The sequence below is a fragment of the Rhinatrema bivittatum genome, chromosome 4, assembly GCF_901001135.1.
Source record: "Rhinatrema bivittatum chromosome 4, aRhiBiv1.1, whole genome shotgun sequence".
Taxonomy (NCBI): domain Eukaryota; kingdom Metazoa; phylum Chordata; class Amphibia; order Gymnophiona; family Rhinatrematidae; genus Rhinatrema; species Rhinatrema bivittatum.
The window spans coordinates 260,190,789-260,216,067 of record NC_042618.1 but is presented as its reverse complement, the minus strand read 5'-3'; the positions used below and the strand labels follow the sequence as shown (position 1 = coordinate 260,216,067).

General features: G+C 45.6%; 1 protein-coding gene across 1 annotated transcript in view; it reads right to left on the bottom strand.

Moving 5' to 3' along the window:
* Positions 1-25,279, bottom strand: part of PHF21B (PHD finger protein 21B) — an 888,545-nt gene that overhangs the window by 194,963 nt on the left and 668,303 nt on the right. Inside the window, exon 8 of the mRNA XM_029600063.1 lies at positions 19,566-19,574. Within this exon, the coding sequence (XP_029455923.1) occupies positions 19,566-19,574 (9 nt within the window). The remainder of the gene's footprint in view (positions 1-19,565; positions 19,575-25,279) is intronic.

Below are 25,279 nucleotides of genomic sequence, written 5' to 3'. Positions count from 1 at the left end.
CCTCAATTCAAAGTGCCCCTTTACAGTAGTACATATTTATAGAGTGCCAGACTGACTCTCTCTCAGTCTCTCTCTCCCTCACTCTCTTTCTCTCTCATGCTCTAAAAATATTTTTGCATATTGATAGTGGGGTTCAAGAGGATTGGATAAGTTCCTGAAAGAAAAGTCCATAAACAATTATTATTCAGGTGGACTTGGGAAAGCTGGCATTTATCCCTTGGAATGAGATACAAAAAAATAGATCAACGGTTGGGGATCTGACAGGAACTTGTGACTCAAACTGGCCACTGGTGGAGACAGAATGCTGGGCTCAGTGGTGCTTAGTCTGACCCAGCATGACACTTCTTATGTTCTTAGGCACTCTCTGTCTTGCATACACACAAACACACACACACAGGCACTCACACTTGCACACTCTCTGTGGGCTTTGACTTCGGCCACCGCAGGATGTGCTCCATGGTGGCCCCACTGGACCTCATTTTAGGTTGCTGTGGGATGAGTTCCACAGCATCCTACCAGATTTCTTCTTCAGCTGCCATGGATGGACACTGATGAGCTTGGAAAGGGGTGGGGGTATACAGATGTGAAGGCAGGCAGCTTATGCAAATTGTGATCCTCCTCCTTCTCAGTAGCTAATTCTGGGGTGGAAATTGTAAACTTGCAACTTCTTCCCATGAGCTGGCTGCTGAGAAGGGCAAGGATCACAGTGTACAATAGGCAGAGGAAACAGCAATACAGGGAAGAATTTTCTCGCAAGATGCAGTTTGTACTCCAAAGAACCGCATGAAACTTGCACTCCAAAGAGCCACATGCAGCTTGCAAAACACTGGTTGGCCACCCCTGCCATAGATGCTGGTGTACCAAAGGCTACGACTAGACCTGGAAGCCTAGTATCTTATTAAGAGCTCTAGGAGTAAGAATGAATTAAGCTTTCTGAAAGAACCAGTTCACATTATGGAAAAGCCTATATTCAGAGCTCACAAGTGATTATCAGGGGACAAAACTAGAGGTTTTTATTTCTATGTATTTCTAGAGCTGAGGGAGTACTAATTGTCTGACTGCAATCAAGAACTGGAATCAGTTCATACAAGGCTGTCTGTCAGTATTTCTGCATGTAGGATCCTGTGATGCATCTTTGTTTTGTGATTTTGCCACTTTTACTGCTAGTGCTCCAGAACAGAAAAATAAAGATGGAAGTTGGAACTATAAAGACTTTGGGGTAGATTTTAAAAAATATGCGCCGGTGTACATGTGTGCGCGCTACCTGGCGCGCACACATGTATGCCTGATTTTATAACTTGCGCGTGTATGTTATAAATTCGGGTGTCGGCGCGCGCAAGGGGGTGCACACTAGTGCACCTTGTGGGCGCTGATGCCCGTTGTCTTTCCCCGTTCCCTCCCCCTAGCCTGACCTTTCCACCCCATCCCCTAGCCTTTCCACCCCCTAACCTTAACCTAATCCCCCCAAAATTGTTGTCTCACCTTTTGCGCCTGCCTGGAGGTAGGTGCCGGTTGCGTGCACCGGCAGCCTGCCGGCACGCGACCCTTCGACACAGAGACAAATGGCCGCTGTGCTGGAGTCCTCTGGCCCTGCCCCACCCCACCCTTTTTGTAAAGCCCTGGGACTTAGACGTATCCTGGGGCTTTACGCACCTCGCCGAGCCTTTATAAATAGGCCCGGCGTGCGTAGGGCTTTTAAAATCTGGCCCTTTGTATGACACTCCTTTTCTATAATCCAGGGTTGCAGATTGAATGACGATGAGGCAATTAGAAGAATGTTTGAAAGGAAAGTTATATTTCTACTTGGGGGTCATGTTAGGAAGCGCTAGGAGAGCAGTTCCACTTCCGAGGAGAATGTGTGTTCTTGGACCACGGCTCAACCCCAGAGGAACTCCGAAGAGGTGCCAAGGCAGGCGAGGCATGCCCGAGCAAGGGCAGGACAGGAGCAAGGCTGGATTGAAGACAAGTGATGGAATCCAGAACTGGAACAAGGCTGGACCCAGCCTCCACTGGACTTATACGCACCAGTGTGACCCAGCAACGCGATGCTGGTCACGAGAGTAGCCCTCCAGCCACTCGGAAGCCCTTTCGGACCCGCCGCTTGGGAACGACGAGTGCGTGAGGCCAGATGGAGGCTGAGGGCAGGAACATGGAGACATCGATGAAGACTCAGGCGAAGACTTGGATACTCAGATGAAGACTCAGGCGAGGACTTGGATACACAGACGAAGACCCAGGCAAGGACTCAAGGATACTCCGAAGACTCAGTCAAGGATTCAAGGTATTCAGATCATTCAGAGGTTCAAGCAGGGATTCAGGAGTCAGGCAAAGTACTGGGTGAGCACTGCATCGCAGCGCGCCCTACACAGCCATTCCATGGGCTGGTCGCGGACCACGCTGTACTCGAAGCAGACTCCAGACGAGGTAAATGGAAGCTGAGACTGGAACATGGCAGAGAAACTGAAGAGGCCTGCACCGGGGCACGACCTACTCAGCCGCCTGGGGCTGGTCGCCTACCATGCTGAAGCGGGGCAGGTTCTGGCAGCATCTGAGACATGGATGGAGCAGAAGCAAGGGGACTCCATAGACTGGGAACAAGAGACACAGGAACAAGGCTTCAAGACAGAAGTCTCCGGGAGGCTTGCGCTGCAGCAGAGAAGGAGGCCTTGTACCATGAAACGCCATACACAGCCATCCCATGGGCTGGTTACAGACCACAATGTGGCATGCCAGGAAAGGTGGGCATAAGGAACCTGGGAACTGGATGCAGAAGTGAAAACAGGGACATCAGGATCAAGGCAACGGGAACACGGAGCGTCTAGAACATCAGGATAAGAAACAACAGGACTTTCAGGAACGGAACCACAAAAAGCAGGACAACTGGAACATCAAGGCTTTTAGGAATGAACTCACAGGAAGATGGAACATCTGGACATGGAACATCAGGAACGAAGGCTCAGACGAAGATAAAGGAGCTCCAACAGGAAACACAGGACTTTGAAGAAGTGATGGACCTCAGAAGACTCCTGGAATGAAGGTCTGGACATCCAGGAGCAAACTGGATCCTTGCGAAGGCTACGATGGACTGACACAGGGCCCCTTTTATAGGGCTGAAGCAAGACTGGTTGATGACATCATCTTCAAGGGCTGCAGGGCTTTTCCCGCCATTGGCCCTTTAAGAAGCGAGCTGAGGCGTGTGCCCTCGCCTCGGGAAAGGCAGAAGAAGAAGAAGGCAGACATGCTGGTGGTGTCTGCCACGTGGAAGGCCCGAGATGGAGTGGCTCCCTGCTGTGAAGATGGAAGGAGCACAGGCACTGGCAGGGATGGCTTCCTTGCCGTCTGAAGGCCCTGGCAGTGGCTGGCCACGAAGACGGAGCAGGAGTGGCAGCGGCAGCCCTGCCACAAAGATGGAAGAGAAGGGAGGCTGCAGAAGCGGCTTCGTTCCGCGAAGAAGGGTGCAGGCAGCAGTGGAGGCGGCCTCCCTACTGCTCAGGCGGAGGGCCTTGGCAGCGGCTCCAGCTGCGAAGAGGCAGGAGCGGTAGTGGCTGCTTCGGCCGCGAAGGAGGACTCCCAGCGAGGGCTCAGCCCTGCCGTGCAGGCAGAAGACGACCTCAGCCTCCACACTGCGGAGGACGGTGGCAGTCTGTCGCGTTTAGGTAGGTGGGGGGACTGCCCGCTCATGGGCAGGACCGCAACAGGTCAGTTAGATGATCACAGAAGGGAAAGCAAAGTTGCTTACTTCTAATAGGTGTCTTCAGAAAACAGCAAGACAAATCAACTGCCTAAGTGGCTGATATCATCTGATGGCATCAGAGATCAGAAAACGCAAGAAGTTATTTTGAGTATGTGCTGATGTGCCTCCGCAGCTACTGCTGTGCGAGTCTCCTCATTCCTTGTAATACGCTAACCTTTAACATTGCAGGGAGGAAATTAAATTGACTTGTTTTACTGTCTACAGATAACACTTGCTACAGGTTAGATAACACTTGCTACAGGTTAGATAACACTTGCTACGCCGGCAACTTTTCTTTTCCATAGTCAATCAGGACAATAATCAACCACAAAAGTGTGGATTCACAAACTAAAGATTGCATGTAAGTATCTGTTATGTTCCTTTATCAGTGATAGAACAAGTATCCTGTGTTTTGTTAGAGTGTGGAGGGAAAGTTGAAGGAATTAATTATAAAAGCTTTTGAGAACATCTGATTAAAATTGTTATCTTGATGTGAAGTATTTTCTAGGTAATAATGAACAGTGAAGGTATGGACAAAGAACCAGGAGACAGCCTTCCAGATATCTTCTATGAAAGCAGAGTGAAATTGGGCTAAAGAAGCTGCCGTAGCCCTAACTTGATGGGTTTTCATTGTACTTTTAAGTTGCTATTCTGATTAAGTATAACAATAGGAAATGAAATCAGATATCCATGTGGAAAGATGTTTTTTTTGGCCTAGGTCCAATGAACAGACCTTGCCACAGTCATGTTACTGGAGCAAGGTCAGGTTGGTGCCATTTTGAAAATCGGTGTTGACTAGGCCTGGGGCTAGGGGATACCCTGGACCCCAACACAGGATCCTGATCTGTTTTTTAAGGTTTGGGGATATGGGAGGGGGTGCTGGGGGCCCACTAAATACCAATAATTTTTTCCTACATTTGAGGAATGGGGGAAGTATTGGAGGGTCACTATTCCCCAACGATTTTGGTTGCCTATTGTAATAGGAGGGTGGGAGAAGGGGAGCCAGTGAAAGCAATTATGTCAATGGAAAGGGGGGTGGGGGGACTTTTTATTTATTGATGACAGGGTTGAGGGTGGGAGCAATATTTTACTTATTGGTGACAGGTTTGGAGGGTGGCTGAGGACCGATGCTGCATGAGCTCCCTTAGTCTTTTATCTTTTTTGTGTTGGGGACACCTTGAGTGAAAGCCCTAGGATGAACAGAGGATCAGCCTTGGCCCCCACTACACTTAGATGTATTGCCATGGGAATCTTTTTTAAATTTGCAGTGGTCCTTTAAATCTAATGCGGGAGCCTCGGGACTACTTTCTCAGTTGGCCCTGATAATTATTAACATAGAATTGCCTATTAATCAGCTCTTTGCAAAATTCATGCATGCAAATCACATACATAGCAGTTCATTGTAATAGTGGAGGAAATCTAGGCAGGGACATGCAAATAATCGCATATATTGCATGATATCACAAGTTACAGCCCTATTACGACTTTATGCATTACCCTTTATGCTTATTTGAAAGGGTAACTAATAGGCATGTGCATAGTCATAAAATTTGTTTTGTTCAAATGTTTTTTGTAGGTTGCAGTCATTCATTCAGTTTGTTTCAAATGAAAACAAATATTTATTCATTTTATTTTTATTTGTTTACCATTATAGTCAATGTAGGAAAAATGCAGCCTATTTTGTGCTCCCAAATTGTGATTTTTTTTAATAATTTTTAATTAATCTGGTATATAGACATCATCAGAAGGCATGGCAATGTATCAAGACTCAGCATGGTATCAAAAGTGGCATGAAGATTCCAAGGACCCGCAAAGGGATAAAACGGGACAAGTAGTGGCAGGAGTTCTCTAAAACACTGTCAGTAGGAACAAAGCTACAACAAGAGTGGCCATAACACATGAAGGCTCCAAAAGCAGGGTAAGAGGAACCAAGAACAAGGGGCATGGAACCCAAATGCTATATGAGAGGGACAAAATGGCACCAAGTGTGGTATCAACAGTTCAAAAAAACATGAAGGGGAACAAAGTACTGAAAGAGGCAGGAAACCCAACAAGTTAGTGATAGAGGTTCAAAGCAACTGAAAGAGTGGCATGAATACTCAAAATATCTTGAGAATGCAAAGCAGCAACCCAGAGAGGCAAAAACATGCCAAAAGGTGCCAAATGAAAGACAGAGGGCAACAGCAAAATTGACAGAAACCCATAGGCAGGGTGAAGCTAGAGGAAATCCCTAGTGGAGATCTGATGTAATTTCCATATGCCTTCATTAGGTGAAGGAGCTGGCTGTTCAGGCTTGAAATTGGTAATCATTGGAGGCTAAGATGCTACTGAATAGAGGCACCAAATGCCCTTTAGCACTATCCATATCCCATGATTCAGGAAATCCAGGAAAGGAATACCTTTGTACTGCTCCAAGCTTTATTCAAAGAATGAATCATTGCAACATAGACAAACCAACAGGCTCTGTGTGTTTTTCTCTCCCCCCCCCCCCCCCAAATTTGTATTGTTTTTTTGTTTTATGTGTGTTTTTACAGATGTAATATTTTGTGAGCCGCCATGAACTTCTTGAAAAGTGCAGGTTAGAAATCCTTTTAAATAAATAAATATAAATAAATAATTTTATAAAAATTGAATCAAATTTTGTAAATATTGCCTCCATCACCTCAGAAGCAGTAGGAAGGAATGAGTAAGGTTCTGCTTGCTGAATTTCTGCTACCTCTGTCTTTCAAGGTAGTATAATCTGTCAAAAATTAAATATTGGAAGAAGCTAAACAAAACCATAAAAAATCTGAAAGAACATGAAATCATTAAAGATAACTTGGTGGTTAAAGCCTGTGTAAAGCTACAGATGGCCACAGCAAGACCAAGAGACAGCAAGTATAAAAGGAGGAAACTATTTGGAAAGAACTTCAAAGCCAGCCAGAGCAGAGAGGGAAGCATCCTATGGTACCAAGTCTAGCTTGTAGTGGCAGCAGCAGCAGCAATAGCATTGGCAATTAAAAACAGAATGTGTAGGAATAGAGCACAACAGCAAGAAGAGTAGCTGAACCCCCACCCCTACCACCAAGGTATACTGAGAGTGAAGAGGCAGAAGGAAAAATGGAATCAAAAGATCAATACATTATGAGAGGCAAAGAATTACCAGGAATAGCATGAAAGTTCCAAGAAATGGTGCAGCAAGTGTGCAAAGCAATGGATGGCAAGGACAAAGAGCAATATTCAGAATATACTGTAGAGGAAGGAGATTTGGAAAGAACCTTGAAGACAGCTGGAACAAAGAAGGAAGCACTCTAAGGTACCGGCTTGGAGCAATGGTGGCAGTAGTGGTTCTGGTGATTAGAAACAGAAACAATAGGAGCAGAGCAAAGCAGCAATAAGAGTAGCTGAAACCCCCCCCCGAAGGTGTACCTTGAGATCTGAGAAGGGAGGAAGAAAGGCATCAAAAGCCCAAGGCACCAGGAAGGGCAAATTGGTACCAAGAGTGGCATGAAAAGGCTGGGGAATGGTAGAGCAAGTGTGCAAAGCAATGGATGGACAGAGCAAGATCACAGTTAGCTAGTATTGTAGGAGAAGGGGATTTAAAAAGTGCTCAAAGACAGCTGGAGCATCTTAAGATATATAGACTGGCATGAAGAAGAGGCAGAGCTGTGTTGCTAATGATTAAAAACATATGCGGGAGACATCCCAGTGGAATCCAAGATGGCTGCACACTAATCTGTGGTGCTCCGAACTCTCCTTAGCCCCTCTCAATTTCTTCTTATTATTACACATTCTGAAATAACTGCAATATGGGGAAGAGGAAGGGAAGGGCCAGAGCGTTCCCTGAAGCTTCGGAAGGTTCACCGTTTTTGGGCCCGATGGACCAGCATGTTGTCTGGAGCCAGGAGCTTTCATTGTGCTCCGTGGAGCAATCCTTGGGAGGTCAGTCGAGTGGTATTCCATCGCTGTCCACCCTGGACCCTGAGTCATCATTTTTGCCGGAGCCATGTCAGGCTCCTCCTCAGCCTAGCCCCCCTGCGGGAGAAGCTTATGTGATCAGCATGCTCCTGTCGCACCCAGATGATCAAGATCAGCCGGCAGTAACAGCGTCGAGTGGAGCATGTTTCCTGATGTTGCTAAAGTAACACAATTGAAAAGAAATTGATTCTTGTTAATGTGTTCCATAGTAATCAATTTGTGGGCTATTTTTTGGTTATATTTTCCTTGTAAATTTATCAAATATGCAGGGGTCAAATATGTTTTTTTTAACCCTTCCCAGCTTAATTCCTTTTGGAATGATAAAGTAAGTCAAGATTCCTCTCCTATACTGATTAGCTCCTAATAATGTGTTCCGACCTTAGAAATTAGAGAGCTTAACATTTAGTGTGGTGAGGCCATTTTTCTTCTTAATGTCAAATTTGATGTTTATTTGCTTTGCATAATTTCCATTGGAATATCCCCTTTAAGATGGACTAACAGGGTATGGTCGAGATCTGTATAATTCTGATAAGATTTTCTCTTCTACTGTTTATGGTCTCTATACCTGTTACGCAGGCCGATTCAGTAAAGTCCGCGGGAGAATGGACGAACGCCCGCTCTCCCGGTGCGCGCACCGGCCCTTTGCCGGTACGCGCGATTCTGTATGTAAATTAGGTGACATGGTAAAAACGGGGAAAAGGAGGCGCTGTCCCTAGCGCCTCCTTTTTGACAGGAGTGGCAGCTGTCAGCGGGTTTGACAGCCGACGCTTAATTTTGCCGGCGTCGGTTCTCGAGACCGCTGACAGCCACGGGCTCGGAAACCGTACGCCGGCAACATTGAGCGTCCAGTTTTTGGCCCGACAGCCGTGGGCCGAAATCAAATTTTTATTTTTATTTATTTTTACTTTTTTTTACTTTTCGGGACCTCCAACTTAATATCGGTATGATATTAAGTCGGAGGGTGCACAGAAAAGCAGTTATAAAAGCATTTTCCCGGCGCCGGAAGAAATTAGCGCCGACCGAAAATGTGCGGCTTGGTTGCACATTTTACTTTCTGTATCCCGCGTACATACCTAATAGGGCCGACGACATGCATTTGCATGTTGAGGGCGCTATTAGGTGCTGCGGGTTGGACGCGCGTTTTCCTCCCCTTACTGAATAAGGGGTAAGGGAAAACGCGTGTCCAATAGCAGGCTAACAGTGCACTCCGTCGGAGCTCACTGTACTGTATCGGCCTGACGGTTGGGAGATAGCCAGGTGTGGTGAACACCACCTACAGGAGTGACTCAGGATAGGGAGAACCGGAGTCACAGTAGAGTCTCTGATAATGATGGAGAGGAGTCTCTGGTGCTGGCTCTGAGGAGTGTCTGATACCAGGTGCTGGCTGGAAGGAGTCTGGTGCAGGCTGGAAAGAGTATCTGGTGCCGGGTACTGGCTGGAAGGAGTCCCTGGAGCTGGGTACTGGCTGAGGGAGTCTCTGGAGCTGGACAGCAGAGTCTCTGATAATGGCTGGAGAGGAGTCTCTGGAGCTGGGCAGCAAAGTCTCTTATAATGGCTGGAAAGGAGTCTCTGGTGCAGGCTGTGAGGAGTCTGTGGGGAGCTGGCTGGAAGGAGTCTCTGGAACAAGGTGTGTGAGGGTAAGGGTGAGCTTCAGGAAACACTGGAACAGCATGGGGGTACACATGGTTATGAGTGCAGGTAAGTGTGGTCTGAACACCGGAACTGAGTGCAGGTATGGGTGGAATCAGGATAGCGTGCAGGTAAGTGTGGGACTGAATGTAGGTAACTGTAAGCTGGAATGAGAGAGCCAGGGAGAGCAGGACAGACAATGAATGGACTAGACAAACGAAGACAAGACTTACACTGAACAGAAAACACAAAAGCTCAAAGGCAGTGAGGCAAGGAAGCAGAGGGAAATATAATGGCAACAGATAAGGAATCAGGAACAGGGGGAACAACGAAGCAGGCAAGACAGAAGACTACAGGACAAGAAGAGCAGGGGCCCAAGGCCACAGAGCAAGACAGGTAGCGAGATGTAGAGACGCACACAGAAAGTAACAAGAAGCTAAAGCAGGGAGCCCATGGGAACTCCATGCCGAAGCACTGAGGCATGGGCTAGGCGGGGTTAAATAGGGAGTTCAGGACATGGAGCAGACAGGTAGGACAGACTGGATCAGCCAAGAGAGCGTGCTCATGAGGGGCCTCTGGTGGTGAAGAGACTGCACAACAGCCATAGTCGTAACACCACCCCCTCTTTAAGGCCTCCTCCTCCTCCTGGATCCCAGCTCTGCAGGGATCCAGGAGGAGGTGGATGATGAGGTATGATATGGGTTGGTGTGGACAGCTTTCTTTCATAAAATAGGCTAGTTGGAAATGGGTGCCTCTTGCAGAGTAAAGTTGTCCAAATTTGCTAAGGAATGGTGGGATTGACTTAAGTCCGTGCGGGAACTGCTGAGACCCCTGAGAGGCCAGGTCAGGCTCCCCCTGGGGCAGTGTACCAAGTTCATACCCCTCCTGGGTCGGCACAGCAGGCTCAAACCCTTCCTGGGGTAATGCGGCAAATTCAAACCCTTGCTGGGGTAGCGAAGCAGTCTCAAACCCCTCCTGGAGTGATGCGGCAGGCTCATTACCCTCCTGGGATGATATGGCAGGCTTAAACCCCTCCTGGGTTAAATGCAAAAAATTCAACCCCTTCCTGGGGTGGCGAAGCAGGCTCAAACCTCTCCTGGGGTGATACGGCAAATTCAAACCCTTCCTGGGATAATGCGACTAATTCAACCCCTTCATGGGGTGATACAGCAAATTCAAACTCCTCCTGAGGTGACACGACAGGCTCAAACTCCTCCTGGGGTGACAAAGCAGTCTCAAACCCCTCCTGGGACGACATGGCAGGCTCAACTACCTCCTGGGGTGGCACAGCAGGCTCAAACCCCTCCTGGTGTGGCACAGCAGGCTCAACCACCTCCTGGGGTGACACGGTAGGCTCAAATCCCTCCTGGGGTGGCGAGGCAGATTCAAGTGGCTGGATATAGAAGCCTGTTGTTGACTGGTCATAAGTTGTAGGAGTGGTTATGATAGAGTGGAAGGAGGATAAAGACTGGACTGCAGAGCACTTGGTGGATAGAGACAGGCTGCCAGTCCTCTGATCTCTGGACCCTGGTTCTGATGTGTGGAGTTGCAGATTAGTAAACGCACAGGCAGTTCTGGAACATCTCGGGATGCAGCTCGTCAGCCGCGACTGACCTGCAGCTGTGGGAGGCAGAGCTCTGCTAGGCTTAATTAGTCTTTTCTGCTCTAGAGAAACTTGTTTCTGAAGCCCTAGCATGGAAGTCACAGGAGGAATGCTGACCAAGTGAGCACTAGGACTTTCTGGGAGATATTTTGATTTTTTATGAAAGGTTTTCTCAAAGGTTTCATGAGAAGATGTGCTAGGAGTCTGGTGCAGGATGAAAAGAGTATCTGGTGCCGGTTACTGGCTGGAAGAAGTCCCTGAAGCTGGGTGCTGGCTGGAGGGAGTCTCTGGAGCTGGACAGCAGAGTATCTTATAATGGCTGGAGAGGAGTCTCTGGTGCTGGCTGTGAGGAGTCTGTGGTGATGGGAGATGGCTGGAAGGAGTCTCTGGAAAAAGGTGTGTGAGGGTAAGGATGAGTTTCGGGAAACACTGGATCAGCATGGGGCTAAGCGTAGTTATGAATGCAGGTAAGTGTGGTCTGAACACCGGAACTGAGTGCAGGTATGGGTGGAATCAGGATAGCGTGCAGGTAAGTGTGGGACTGAATGTAGGTAACTGTAAGCTGGAATGAGAGAGCCAGGGAGAGCAGGACAGACAATGACTGGACTAGACAAACAAAAGACAAGACTTACACTGAACAGAAAACACAAAAGCCCAAAGGCAGCTAGGCAAGGAAGCAGGGGGAAATATAATGGCAACAAGTAAGGAATCAGGGGGAACAACGAAGTAGGCAAGGCAGAAGACTACAGGACAAGAAGAGCAGGGGCCCAAGGCCACGGAGCAAGACAGGTAGCGAGAAGCCCGGAGGCGCACTAGAAAGTAACAAGAGGCTAAAGCAGGGAGCCCAAGGGAACTCGATGCCGAAGCACTGAGGCATGGGCTAAGTGGGTTTAAATAGGGAGTTCGGGACATGGAGCAGACAGGTAGGACAGACTGGGTCAGTCAAGAGAGCATGCTCATGAGGGGTCTCTGGTGGTGAGGAGGCTGAACAGCAGACATAGTCGTAACAATACCATTTCTTGTCAAGTTGTTTAACTTGTTAACTGTCTTAAAATTATAAATAAAGATAACCCCCCCCCCCAAAAAACAAAAACCCACATCTGGTTGGAGCAAAGCAATGAAGCAAGTAGCTGAAAAGTCCTCAAGGTGTAACTTGAGGGCTGAGGCAGGATGAAGAATGGCATCAAAAGCATAGGACACCGGGGGGAGGCAAAGCAGTACCAGGAGTCGCATGAAGGGCCCAAGGAGTGGTGCAACAAGCATGTAAAGCAACGGATAGCTAAAGCAAAAAGCAAGAGTAAGCAAATATTGAATGGGAAGGGGATTTGTAAAGAACCTCAAAGACAGCTGGAGCAGAGGAAGAAGGACTCTGAGGTTCCAAGACTGACTTGGAGTGATGGCAGCAGTACTGGTGCTGGCAATTACAAACAGTAGGGCAGAGCAACACAGCAATAAGAGTAGATGAAAAACTCTCAAGGTAGACCTTGCAGGCTGAGGTTGGAGAAAGAATGTCATCAAAAGCCCTGATCATCCATTGCTTTCCATGCTTGCTTCACTGAGGATTGGGATGGCAAGCATGCAAATCAATGGATGGTCAGGGCAAACCAAAATTTGGCAAGTATCGTAGAGAAATGAGGATTTAGAAAAATCTCAAAGGCAGCCAGAGCAGTGGAAGAAGCAAATTTTGGTACCAAGAATAAATTCTTCTTTGCTCCCTTCAGGAGGATTTTCTGGTATATTTCAGGGAGCCCCAACTGGGGGTTATTTTCTGCCCAGCAAGGCTGATTCATCTGTCAGCTCACTTAGCAACCCTAGCACAGATGCAGGATCAGCCCCTTCTGGCAGCAGGGGCAAGGAGAGGGTCCTTGATTGGTATGCACATGTTCCTCTAGCTTTTGTGACTGCAATCTCTTTAGAATATGGGACTGATCTACACTCTCCAACTCAGGAAAAGCCAAGGCTTCTCCCCTTTTCATTCTCAGCTGTGTCAATGCCAGAAAGCAGATGGTAGGTCCCTGTCTGAATCATGGCAACCTGCAGTAGTATGGGATGCCTTTCCTAGTCAAAGCATGGCTACTTGGTTGATCCTACCAGTAGCATTTGCATCTGTCAATGTATAAAGACTGAACCGTGCACTTGTTAAGTACATACAGCTGATATAGAGAAACTGTGAATGGCTTATTCAATCAATTATTTCAACTGTTACTTGAATAAACATGGTAACTTTAGAGCTAATACATGTCAATGAGTGTTGACCCCACCCCCCCCTTCACAAACAGCACAACAGCATCAATACCACTAAGATATAGAGTGTGAAAAACCACAAACACATAGGAATCAAACCACCAAGTTGTTGAGAGTAGAAAACCACAAACAGCACAAAGGTGTCAAAACCCCAGGGTATAGAGTAATGAAAATTGCAAGCAGCACAAAGTTTTGGTACTTTGGAGATCCAGTTGGACCAGAACAGGTATTTCTGAAATTCTAACCATTTTCCAGTTTGAAAAATGTCAAGGTACCTCTGGTTATATAAGTATAACATTTTGGAATTATTTTGAACGGTTAGCTTTCAGTCATCCCAGATTTTTGCAGTGGTTAAATCCAGTTATTAGAAACTTCAACTGTTTATTTATTTATTATTTATTTAGAATTTTTTATATACCGACATCCATTTGCACATCGTATCGGTTTACAAGAAACTTGGAAATATTTAGGCAAAGGCCTTTACATAGAACAAAAACTATATGATAAATAGGAACAGTAACAATCTGAGTGGCGTATAAGAGAGCAAATTAACTAGGCACAGTTTAACTAAGCTCAAGGTTTAAACATTGTAAGAACAGTACAATAGGAAAAAAATTATTAGAGTTAGGGGTAAGGAGGATAAAGAGGGAATAAGGAGGAGGCATTGGTAAAAAATATGAAAGACTGAGGAAGGGGTATTGGTAAAAAATTAAAAAGATTGAGGAAAGGGCATGGTTGGAGGGTTAGGAGAGGTTGGGGGTTGGGGGTAGAGATAAAGGAAATTGAATAATACTGGAGAAAATGTACACAAAAGTTTAAAGCATAAGGGTTAAGGAGAGAGATTGGTGAAATATTTACAGAAGAGTTCGGAGCCATGGAGTAAAATATTTACACAAAAGTTTAAAGCATACGGCTTAATACAGTAATTAAAATACTGAGCAATAGGGGAAACATTTACAGGAGAGTTCGGAGGCATGGAGTAAATATACAAATTAAGGAGTGTTAGATCAAATGAGGAAGTTTCTGCATATTATTCGCAGTTATGCACAAATTAAGGAGAATCAGACAAAGTGAGGGAAAAACAGTATGTTGTTTACAGTTATTCGGTGATTATACTACACAGTTATCAGAAATTAATCAAAAAAGGTGGGTAGAATCTGACGGATAGGCCTTTAGGAATAGCCAGGTTTTTAGTTTTTTTTTTTAATTTAGCTTAGAAATTTCAGTGCTTAAGTCTGGAGGCATGGAGTTCCAAAGGGAGGGGCCAGCCAGAGAGAAAGCTCTGTTCATTGTGGAGATGAGTTTAGTGGATTTGATCGAGGGAGTGCGGAGTGTTCCTTGAAGAGAGGGACGAGTTGGTCTTGTGGAGGTGTGTGGAAGGAGTGGAGGGCTGATCCAGTGGGAGGTATCATTTATGATACTTTTGTGAATGAGGGATAAGGTTTTGTATAGGATTCGTGATTGTATCAGTAGCCAATGTAGCTCAATAAGCATTGGGGTAATGTGGTCTCTTATTTTGGAGTTTGTAAGGATACGTGTTGAGGCATTCTGTAGGAGTTGTAAGGGTTTGGTATAAGTAGCAGGGAGGCCAAGAAGGAGGGCATTACAGTAGTCTATTTTGGAAAAAATAATAGACTGTAATACTGTGCGAAAGTCGGAGAAATATAGCAAAGGTCGGAGTTTTTTTAATTGTAACTTGAAGTAGCAGTCACTTAGGATAGATTTGATGAAGGGTTTAAAGGAGAGTTGGTTGTCAATCAGAACACCCAAGTTACGGGTGTGAGAGTGGAAGGTAGTGGATGAGTAGGAAAGGGGAATAGAGGGTGATGGATGTCTGTTGGAGATAATGAGGAGTTCAGTTTTTTGAGGGTTGAGAGCAAGATGCATGTCTGTGAGTAGTTGGTTGATAGAGGTGAGGCATGATTCCCAGTTTTGGAGGGCAGTTTAAAGGGAGTCTGTAAAGGGGAAAAGAATTTTCTGCATAGATGAAGTGTTTGATACCAAGGTTGGATAGGAGATTGGTGAGTGGAAGCATGTAAATGTTAAATAGCGTGGAGGAGAGAGAGAAACCTTGGGGGACACCTCGGTCAAGGCTAATGGGGTCGGATTCGTTGTTATCAGTGATGACTGTGTAGTGACGGTTTTGTAGGTAGGATTTTATCCAGGAGAGAGCAGTTCCAGAAATTCCAATACTGATGAGAATGTTGATAAGAATGTTGTGATTAACAGTATCGAAAGCAGCAGAAATGTCTAACATGGCAAGAAGATAGGAATTACCAGTGTCCATTCTTTTGAGTAAGGTGTCTGTAAGGGATAGAAGTAAGGTTTCAGTACTTAGGTGTTTCTGGAAACCATATTGGGTGGAAGGAGTTAATAAACATGTGGATAAAGGTGAACCGGTAGATATAGTATACTTGGATTTTCAGAAGGCGTTTGACAAAGTTCCTCATGACAGGCTTCTAGGAAAAGTAAAAAGTCATGGGATAGGTGGCGAGGTCCTTTCGTGGATTGCAAACTGGCTAAAAGACAGGAAACAGAGAGTAGGATTAAATGGGCAATTTTCTCAGTGGAAGGGAGTGGACAGTGGAGTGCCTCAGGGATCTGTATTGGGACCCTTACTGTTCAATATATTTATAAATGATCTGGAAAGAAATACGACGAGTGAGATAATCAAATTTGCAGATGACACAAAATTGTTCAGAGTAGTTAAATCACAAGCAGATTGTGATAAATTCCAGGAAGACCTTGTGAGACTGGAAAATTGGGCATCCAAATGGCAGATGAAATTTAATGTGGATAAGTGCAAGGTGATGCATATAGGGAAAAATAACCCATGCTATAATTACACAATGTTGGGTTCCATATTAGGTGCTACAACCCAAGAAAGAGATCTAGGTGTCATAGTGGATAACACATTGAAATCGTCGGTTCAGTGTGCTGCGGCAGTCGAAAAAGCAAACAGAATGTTGGGAATTATTAGAAAAGGAATGATGAATAAAACGGAAAATGTCATAATGCCTCTGTATCGCTCCATGGTGAGACCGCACCTTGAATACTGTGTACAATTCTGGTCGCCGCATCTCAAAAAAGATATAATTGCGATGGAGAAGGTACAGAGAAGGGCTACCAAAATGATAAGGGGAATGGAACAACTCCCCTATGAGGAAAGACTAAAGAGGTTAGGACTTTTCAGCTTGGAGAAGAGACGACTGAGGGGGGATATGATAGAGGTGTTTAAAATCATGAGAGGTCTAGAACGGGTAGATGTGAATCGGTTATTTACTCTTTCGGATAGTAGAAAGACTAGGGGACACTCCATGAAGTTAGCATGGGGCACATTTAAAACTAATCGGAGAAAGTTCTTTTTTACTCAACGCACAATTAAACTCTGGAATTTGTTGCCAGAGAATGTGGTTCATGCAGTTAGTATAGCTGTGTTTAAAAAAGGATTGGATAAGTTCTTGGAGGAGAAGTCCATTACCTGCTATTAAGTTCACTTAGAGAATAGCCACTGCCATTAGCAATGGTTACATGGAATAGACTTAGTTTTTGGGTACTTGCCAGCTTCTTATGGCCTGGATTGGCCACTGTTGGAAACAGGATGCTGGGCTTGATGGACCCTTGGTCTGACCCAGTATGGCATTTTCTTATGTTCTTATGTTCTAGGATTTTAGATAGGAATGGGAGATAGATGGGTCTGAAATTAGATAAGGTAGAGGGATCAAGATTGGGTTTTTTAATGGTTGGTTTAACCACAGCTTGTTGTAGTGGATTGGGGACAGTGCCTTGTTCCAGGGATCGATTGAGAATGTTAGAAAGGGGTTTAGCAATAGCTTTGGGAATACATAGAAGCAGTTTGGGGGGAATAGTTTCAGAGGGGTGGGAGGAGGGTCTCATCTTTTTTAAGATGTTTTTGATCTCCAGGGAGGAGGATGGGTCAAAAATGAGAGAGTAGCTGAGAGGTTGAGGGTGGGAAGTGTCACTTTGTTGGCATTAAGAGAGAATTGTGCAGAGAGTGAGGAGACTTTGTTTTGAAAGAAGTGTGCTAATTCGTTGCAACGATTTTTCAATGTGGGTATTTCAGGTTGTGTCGGGGTGGATCTGGTGAGGTTAGAGATCATAGTGAAGAAGGCCTTGGCATTGTTTTGGAAATTATGTATCTTATGAGCATAATATTCTCATTTGGTTTGGAGAATGGCTTTCCTGTAATCGTGCATGAGTTGATAGTAGGAGGTTTTAGTTGCTGGGGAGGGGTGTTTGTGCTAGCGCCTTTCTGAGATCCTGAGGGTGGTTTTGAGATTCTTAAGTTCTAGGGAAAACCATGTTTTTTTGTTTGGGTGGGCAGGTTTAATGGTTTTAAAGGCAATAGGGCAGAGTTTGTTTGCTATGTTAAGGGTGGTATCAATCCAGGAGGAAATGGCGTTGTCGACTGATGAGAGGTCAAGTTGGTTAGAGATGTCTGAGCATGCTGTTGTGAGGGTATCTAAGGTGCAGGTTTTATGGTATTTGAAGGATTGTGGTTTGGGAGAGAGAGAGGGGGTTGACTGTTGTAGTGCGAGGGTGGATTGAATGATGGAGTGGTCAGACCATGGTACATCGAAACATGATGGGGAGTTGATTGTAGTGATGGAGGAATTAGTGAAAATGAGGTCTAAGGTGTGGCCGGCCTTATGGGTGGGGGAGTGTATAATCTGTGTAAAGCCCATTGCTTCCATTGAGGAGATGAAAGCTTCACAAGCTGGAGATTGTGGATTGGAGTCAACATGGAGGGTAAAATCACCAAGGAGAATAGTAGGGAGGTCTGGGGAGAGTGAGTCGGCAAAGAATTCGATAAGGGGGGAGAAGTCTTTCTCTAGAAGACAGGGTGGGTGTAGATAAGGCAGATTTGGAGGGCTTTTGATTTAAAGAAGCCAATTTCATATTGGTGGGGGAGATTGCATTTTTGGGGTATAAGTTTAAGGTGTTTTTTGCAACAAGGAGAAGTCCACCTCCTCTTATCTTTTTGCGAGGGATGGAGAAAATGTCATAGGTGTCAGTGGGAAGCTGATTAATCAGGGGGGTAACATGGGATTTAAGCCATGTTTCGGTTATGGCGCAGATTTCAGGGTTGGAATCGGTAAGAAGGTCATGGAGTAGATGTGTTTGTTTTTGGAGAGACTGGGCATTGAAAAGGAGTAGTAAGATTAGAGAGAGGCCCAGAAATTGAGTGAGGGGGGAGATAGGAATAGGAATAAGTCTTCTTTGTAGGTGGGTGGGAGGGTTGGGTAAAGGGATGGGTAATGTTGAGGGATATCTTTGCTTGTTGGAGATAGGACAGTTACATATGAAAGGTGGCATTGTTGAAGGTTGGGGGTGGGGTGGGTAAGGAGGAGATGGTGTGAGAACCAGGGATGGTTTTTCAATAAGACGGGACAAAAAGGGAGGGGGAGGATCAGCGAAAAACTATGACAATCAATGATAAATCAAGGAAGGTACATTTAAGATGATATGGGCACTTCGGTGGGCGCACGAAGGGGCGCACAAAGGGGCAGGCCCCTTTGTCGTGCACCTTCGGCGCGCGACGCCCGGCGCGCAACGCTGAGAAGTTGGAGGCGATTTAAAGCCCAGCGCGTTTGTCGTCTGTGGACGTCACTCCTGCACCAGATCTGGATAGGCTGCAGCGGCAAGGTGATGAGCAACGTGGGATGGAGCAGGACCTGGAGGAGCGGCGGGCTGAGAGAAGTTAGCCTCATGATCGGCAGTGAGCCCGTGGGGGCAAGAGCTGGTTTGAGAGGCCTTGCCCCGACGGGCTTTCAGTGCCGAACGCGCAGGCCTGGACTACTGCTGCACTTCAGGTGAGTCAAGCGCCGAAGAGAGACCCGTCGGGAGGTTGAAGGCGATTTAAAGCCCAGCACAGTCGCCGTCTCTGGACGTCACTCCTGCGCCAGATCAGGATAGGCTGCAGCGGTGAGGTGATGAGCCACACGGGATGGAGCAGGGCCCGGAGGAGCGGCGGGCCGAGAGAGGTTAGTCTCGTGATCGGCGGGGAGCCCGTGGGGGGGCAAGAGCGGTTTTGAGAGGCCTTGCCCCGACAGGCTTTTAGCGCCGATCGCGCAGGCCTGGACTACCGTTGCACTTCAGGTGAGTCGAGCGCCGAAGAGAGATCTGCCGGGAGGTTGGAGGCGATTTAAAGCCCAGCGCGATCACCGTCTGTGGATATCACTCCTGCGCCAGATCGGGATAGGCTGCAGCGGTGAGGTGATGAGCCTCGCGGAATGGAGGAGGGCCCAGAGGAGCGGCAGGCCGAGAGAGGTTAGCCTCGTGATCGGCGGTGAGCCCGTGGAGGGCAAGAGTGGGTTGAGAGGCCTTGCCCTGATGGGCTTTCAGCGTCGATCGCTCAGGCCTGGACTACCGCTGCACTTCAGGTGAGTCGAGCGCTGAAGAGGGCTCGACTCGCTGAAGTGAGGCCATTGAAAAATGAATTAACCAAGGACGATTTTCATTCTATAGTGCAGGCAATGATTCTACCTAGCCTGAACTATTGCAAAACACTATATATCTGTCTACCAGTCTATGCTTTATGTGCCCTCCAATTGTTGCAAAACACTGTGGCCCAATTAGTATATGGAGGGACAAAAGGTTCCACAAAATTCCAACTTTGCAAAATCTACACTGGCTTCCAGTCTCTGCCAGAGTTCAATAAAAAGGTGGCTTGCTTAGTGCACAAAAGTGGTTATTGACTAAATATTTTCTCTTATTCAGTGTCTATGGGAAAAATGTTTGCTAAATAGGGCTGAAAATGTCTTGCATGTCTTTGCTCCACATATATAATCCATCAAGGGTTTTCCATTCACAGCAAAGGGGTTTGTTGGATGTGCCTTTTGTACACTTTGCCAGACTTGTAGAGGCATGTTAAAGATCATTTTCTGAGGCCGCTCCTGGACAGTGAAATATTTTTCCAGGGGTTTTATGGCTACAATATGTTTAAAACTTTAAAAAAGGATGCTGAAGACAAATTTTTTCCAACTTGCATTTCCGGACATAGCTTAATATTGCAGACAATTTGAGGATGGCATTTGTATATCCTTATAAATATCTGTTTTACTTTTAGTTTGGTATTTGTATGTTCTTATTTATTATGGATGTCTTTGTTTTTGCAAGCCACTCATAGCTTTGTAATTGGATGGCCTATATATATTTTAAATAAAATAAGTTGTAAAAAAAGGAGTCAAAACTTCTAAGGTGTACAGTGAAAAAAACTGCAAACAGCACAAACATGTCAAAGCACTCAAGGGATAGAGTGCTGGAAATCACAAATGGCATAAAGGCCAAGACAAGGCAGAAAACCAGATAAGGCAAAACACCAGAAAAGATGTGGGTAGGAAGAGAAACTTGTATTTTTTCTTTTGTTCTCCTTTTTATTTTGGGGACAAAATACTCAGTATAACCAAGAAAGAAGCAGGGTGGGAGAATTAGGCTGGGATTGCAGAGGGCTATAACATTATAGAAATGTGGAGAATGAGAGCAGACAGAGAGGATAGGAAAGGGGGGGGGGAGTGGCTCTTTATGTCAGAAACAATATCCGAGCATCTGAGCTGCAAGGAAGATGGGGCAATGAAGAAGTACTATGGGCCGACCTAAAAAAAGATAACGGGGCATCCATTTTTACTGGTGTCGTTTACAGGCCTCAAAATCAAAAGGAAGAGCTTGACAGAGAGGGAGAAGCAGTGATTGTTGGAGACATTAATCTGCTGGATGTAGACTGAAGTATCCCTTCTGCAGAATCTAACAATAGTAGAGATATAGTGGATGCCCTGCAAGGGACTCTGTTCAAACAAATGGTAATGGAACCCACGAGGGAGGGAGCTATACTCAATTTAGTGCTCACTAATAGAGATAATGTTTCTGATGTCCAGGTGGGCGCCCACCTCTGCACCAGTGATCATCAAATGGTATGGTTTCATATTACAAAAAGGATACGGAGAAGATGCACGAAGACCCGAGATTTGCAGTTCAAAAACACAGACTTTGATGAAATGGGGAAGTACCTGGAGGAAGAGCTAGAAGGCTGGGAGAACAAGAGAGATGTGGAACAACAGTGGACCAAACTAAAAGGAGCAATTACCAGGGCAACTAATCTATATGTTAGAAAAGTAAAGAAAAGCAAAAGAAAAATGAAACCTGTCTGGTTCTCAAAGGAGGTGGCTGACAAAATAATGGCTAAAAGAACAGCGTTCAAGAAATATAAAGGATCTTAAAGGGAGGAGCACAAAAATGAATATCTGGTAGAATGAGGGAGACAAAGAAAATAATCAAGATGGCAAAAAGTCAAGTAGAAGAAAGAAAGGATTACCAAAGAGGTAAAGAGAGGTGACAAAACATTTTTCAGATACATCAGAGAAAGGAGAAAGTTCAAAATGGTATAGTGAAATTGAAAGGTAAAAAGGATCAATGTGTGGAGAGAGAAGAAATGGCAGAAATATTAAATAAATACTTTCAGTTTGGTGTTCACTAAAGAAGACCCTGGAAAAGGCCCATTGCTAGTTAACAAGAAACTGGAGGGGAGTGGAGTAGATGTAACTCCATTTACAGTAGAGATGTATGGGAAGAGCTGGGGACAAAGCCATGGGCCTGATGAGGTTCATCCCAGGATACTGAGGGAGCTCAGAGATGTGCTGGCAGGTCCACTGTGTGACCTGTTCAATAGATCCCTAGAAACGGGAGTGGTGCTGACGTGATGGAGAAGTGTGGTGGTGGTCCCGCTTCACAAGAGTGGGAGCAGAGAGGAGGCTAGTAACTATAGGACAGGTTAACCTCACCTCGGTGGTGGGAAAAGTAATGGAGTTGCTGCTGAAAGAAAGTATAGTGAACTATCTACAGTCGGAAGAATTGCTGGTCCAGAGGCAGCAAGGATCACCAGGGGAAGTCCTGTCAGACAAATCTGATTGACTTTTTTGACTGGGTGAAGGAATTGGATCGAGGAAGAGCACTAGATGTCATCTACTTGGATTTCAGCAAAGCTTTTGATATGGTCCCGCCACAGGAGGCTAGTGAATAAAATGAGAAGCTTAGGATGTGAAGTGCTGAGGGTGGCCTGGATTGCAAACTGGTTGACGGACAGAAGACAATGTGTGATGGTAAATGGAACTTACTCTGAAGTGAGAGCAGTGTTAAGTGGAGTGCCGCAAGGATTGGGTGTTGGGACCAGTCCTGTTCAATATCTTTGTGAGCGAATTGCAGACTGGATAGAAGGTAAGGTTTGCTTTTTGTGGTATGACACTAAGATCTGCAACAGAGTGGACACGCCGGAAGGAGTGGAGAGAGAATGAGATGGGATTTAAGGAAGCTGGAAGAGTGGTCGAAGATATGGCAGCTGAGATTCAATGCCAAGAAGTGCAGAGACATGCATATGGGATGTGGAAATCTGAAAGAACTGTATTCGATGGGGGGTAAAGGGCTGATGTGCACGGAGCAGGAGAGAGACCTTGGGGTGATAGTGTCTAATGATCTGAAGTCGGGGAAACAATGTGACAAGGCGATAGCTAAAGCCAGAAGAATGCTGGGCTGCATAGAGAGAGGAATATAGAGTAAGAAAAGGGAAGTGATTATCCCCTTGTACAGGTCCTTGGTGAGGCCTCACTTGGAGTATTGTGCTCAGTTCTGGAGACCCGTATCTCCGAAGGGACAGAGACAGGATGGAGGCAGTCCAGAGAAGGGCGACCAAAAAGGTGGATGGCCTTCATCGAATGACTTTTTGAGGAGGAGATTGAAGAATCTAAATATGTACACCCTGGAGGAAAGGAGGAGCAGAGGTGATATGATACAGATTTTCAGATACATGAAAGGTTTTAATGATCCAAAGACAACACATTTTTACCATTGAAAAAAAATTAGCAGAACCAGGGGTCACGATTTGAAGCTCCAGAGACGAAGACTCAGAACAAATGTCAGGAAGTATTTCTTCATGGAGAGGGTTGTGGATACCTGAAACACCCTTCCAGAGGAAGTGGTGAAGACCAAAATCTGTGAAGGATTTCAAAGAGGCATGGATAAACACTGTGGATCCATTAAAGTCTAGAGGATGTGAATGAAGAGAAGAGGCATGGGGGTGGCTTGCGGGAATGACAGCTACTACATGGAGATTAATACCCTTATTCCATAAACATACACACGGTTAATGCGACTCCAACATTGCTCTATGCTTCAACGGGAAGAGGAAATGTGGAAAAAAGGATTTGCATTCACAAAAAAGCGGGAGAGTAGCTGCATTCACAAAAAAGTGGGGGAGTAGCTTGCTTGTTGCAGAGGTTACTACCCTAAACCAAAATAAGCCTGATACTTCACTTTCAATGCATATCCAGCATAGCTCTCTGCTTCAACGGCAGAGGGAATAAGGAAAAGAGGATTTATATTCAGACAACAACCAACAAGAACTGAATTATATAGCCTGGGTAAACAAATAAGCATGGGTGTAGCTTGCCTGTTACAGCGGTTACTACCCTGAATCAATTAAGCCTGATACTTCACTTGGAATACATATCCAGCGCAGCTCACTGCTTCAATGACAGGGGGAATGAAGAAAAGAGGATTTATATTCAGACAATAACCAATAAGGACTTGAATTGCAAAGGGCGGGTAAACAAATAAGCATCAGAGTAGCTTGCTTATTGCGGCAGTTACTACCCCTAACCAAGTAAGCTAGATACTTCACTTAGATGCAGCTCCAGCAATGCTCTCTACATCAATGGCGGGGGTGGAAGGTAAATAGAACCAAAAAGTTACTAATAAAGGCCAAGAGTATCAGATAAGTATGAGAAAAAAATAAGTATGAAAGCTTGCTGGGCAGATTGGATGGGCCGTCATTTCTATGTTCATTTCTTCTGCTGTCATTTCTATGTTTCTAGCTTCTATTTTTCTATGATAGTTCCAGGCCTGGACTACTGTAACAATATTTCCTTTGGTTTACCCGCTTATGCCTTACATGTGTTCCAACTACTGCAAAATTCAGTGACTCAGCTTATAACTAGACCGAACAAAAGAGCATATATTTCATCTATATAAAGAAGCTCTGTTAACGTCTTGTTACATTTAGAGTAGAATATAAGATCACCTTCCTTGTCCACAGACGACTAACTATGAGGCCCTATAATGGATGAATGCAATGCTACACATAAACAATACATCAAGGACCTTGAGCTCATCACAGAAAGGACTTTTGGACATCCTGTCAGTGCACGGCTCTCTGAAATTTGTGAGAGAGCTTTTTCAGTGGCTTGCCCCAGATTTTAGGAATTTGCTTCTAAGGCATTACAGTTGACAATCTGCCAAAAGCATTTATGAAAGCTCTAAAAGCATTTATTATAGCTTGTATTCTCTATCGCTTGAGTTGTTAATCCTTTATGACAGTGATAGCTGATGCCGCTGAGTTATGTTTTTGTGTATTTTAATACATTGTCTTGTGAATTGTGCTTTTTAATGAGTGTTTTATTTTGTAAGCCACTCATAGTTTTTTGGCTGGGTGGCATATAAAGTAAAATAAAATAAATACAATTGGAGAATGAAGGTAGGCATAGTAGCAGCAGGCCTCTCAAGGTGATTTCAGTCATTTTACTACTCGTATGGAAATTCTGGAACGCCTAGCAAAGGCAGACTGATTTTTAAAAGACCAGTTTTTTTTATCAGCTCTGGGTACCAGCCTTGATGATGAGGGTTCATTAAATCCCCTGCCATTAAGAAGACAGGAAAGAAAAATGCTGAGCCACCATGGCCAAGTCAGGCCGACTATGGACTTGAATGCCCAATATGCCAGTGTATCTGTGTCCATGTCCTCGATGGGCTCTGTTGGATAGTGTGATACAGACATTTCTACTGTGGCCTCCTTTGCTGTGGTGGGGGCTTTGCTAGTGTTATGCTCAGGCTTGTGGACCCTTGGCCGACGAGAGGATGGTATACCTTTCGGAGGGTCCGTAGCTCTCTCGTTGGGTGGCGAGGCAGAACAGGAGGCAGGACCAGCTGACCCTTGGCACTGGAGGCTGAGGCGAACATGGAGGTGATGAAGAGACGAGATGAGGCGCTGTGTCTTCACCACTGGTGGTCTGCGGTCCCCCCGGGAGGAGCCCGTAGGGACCCGACCG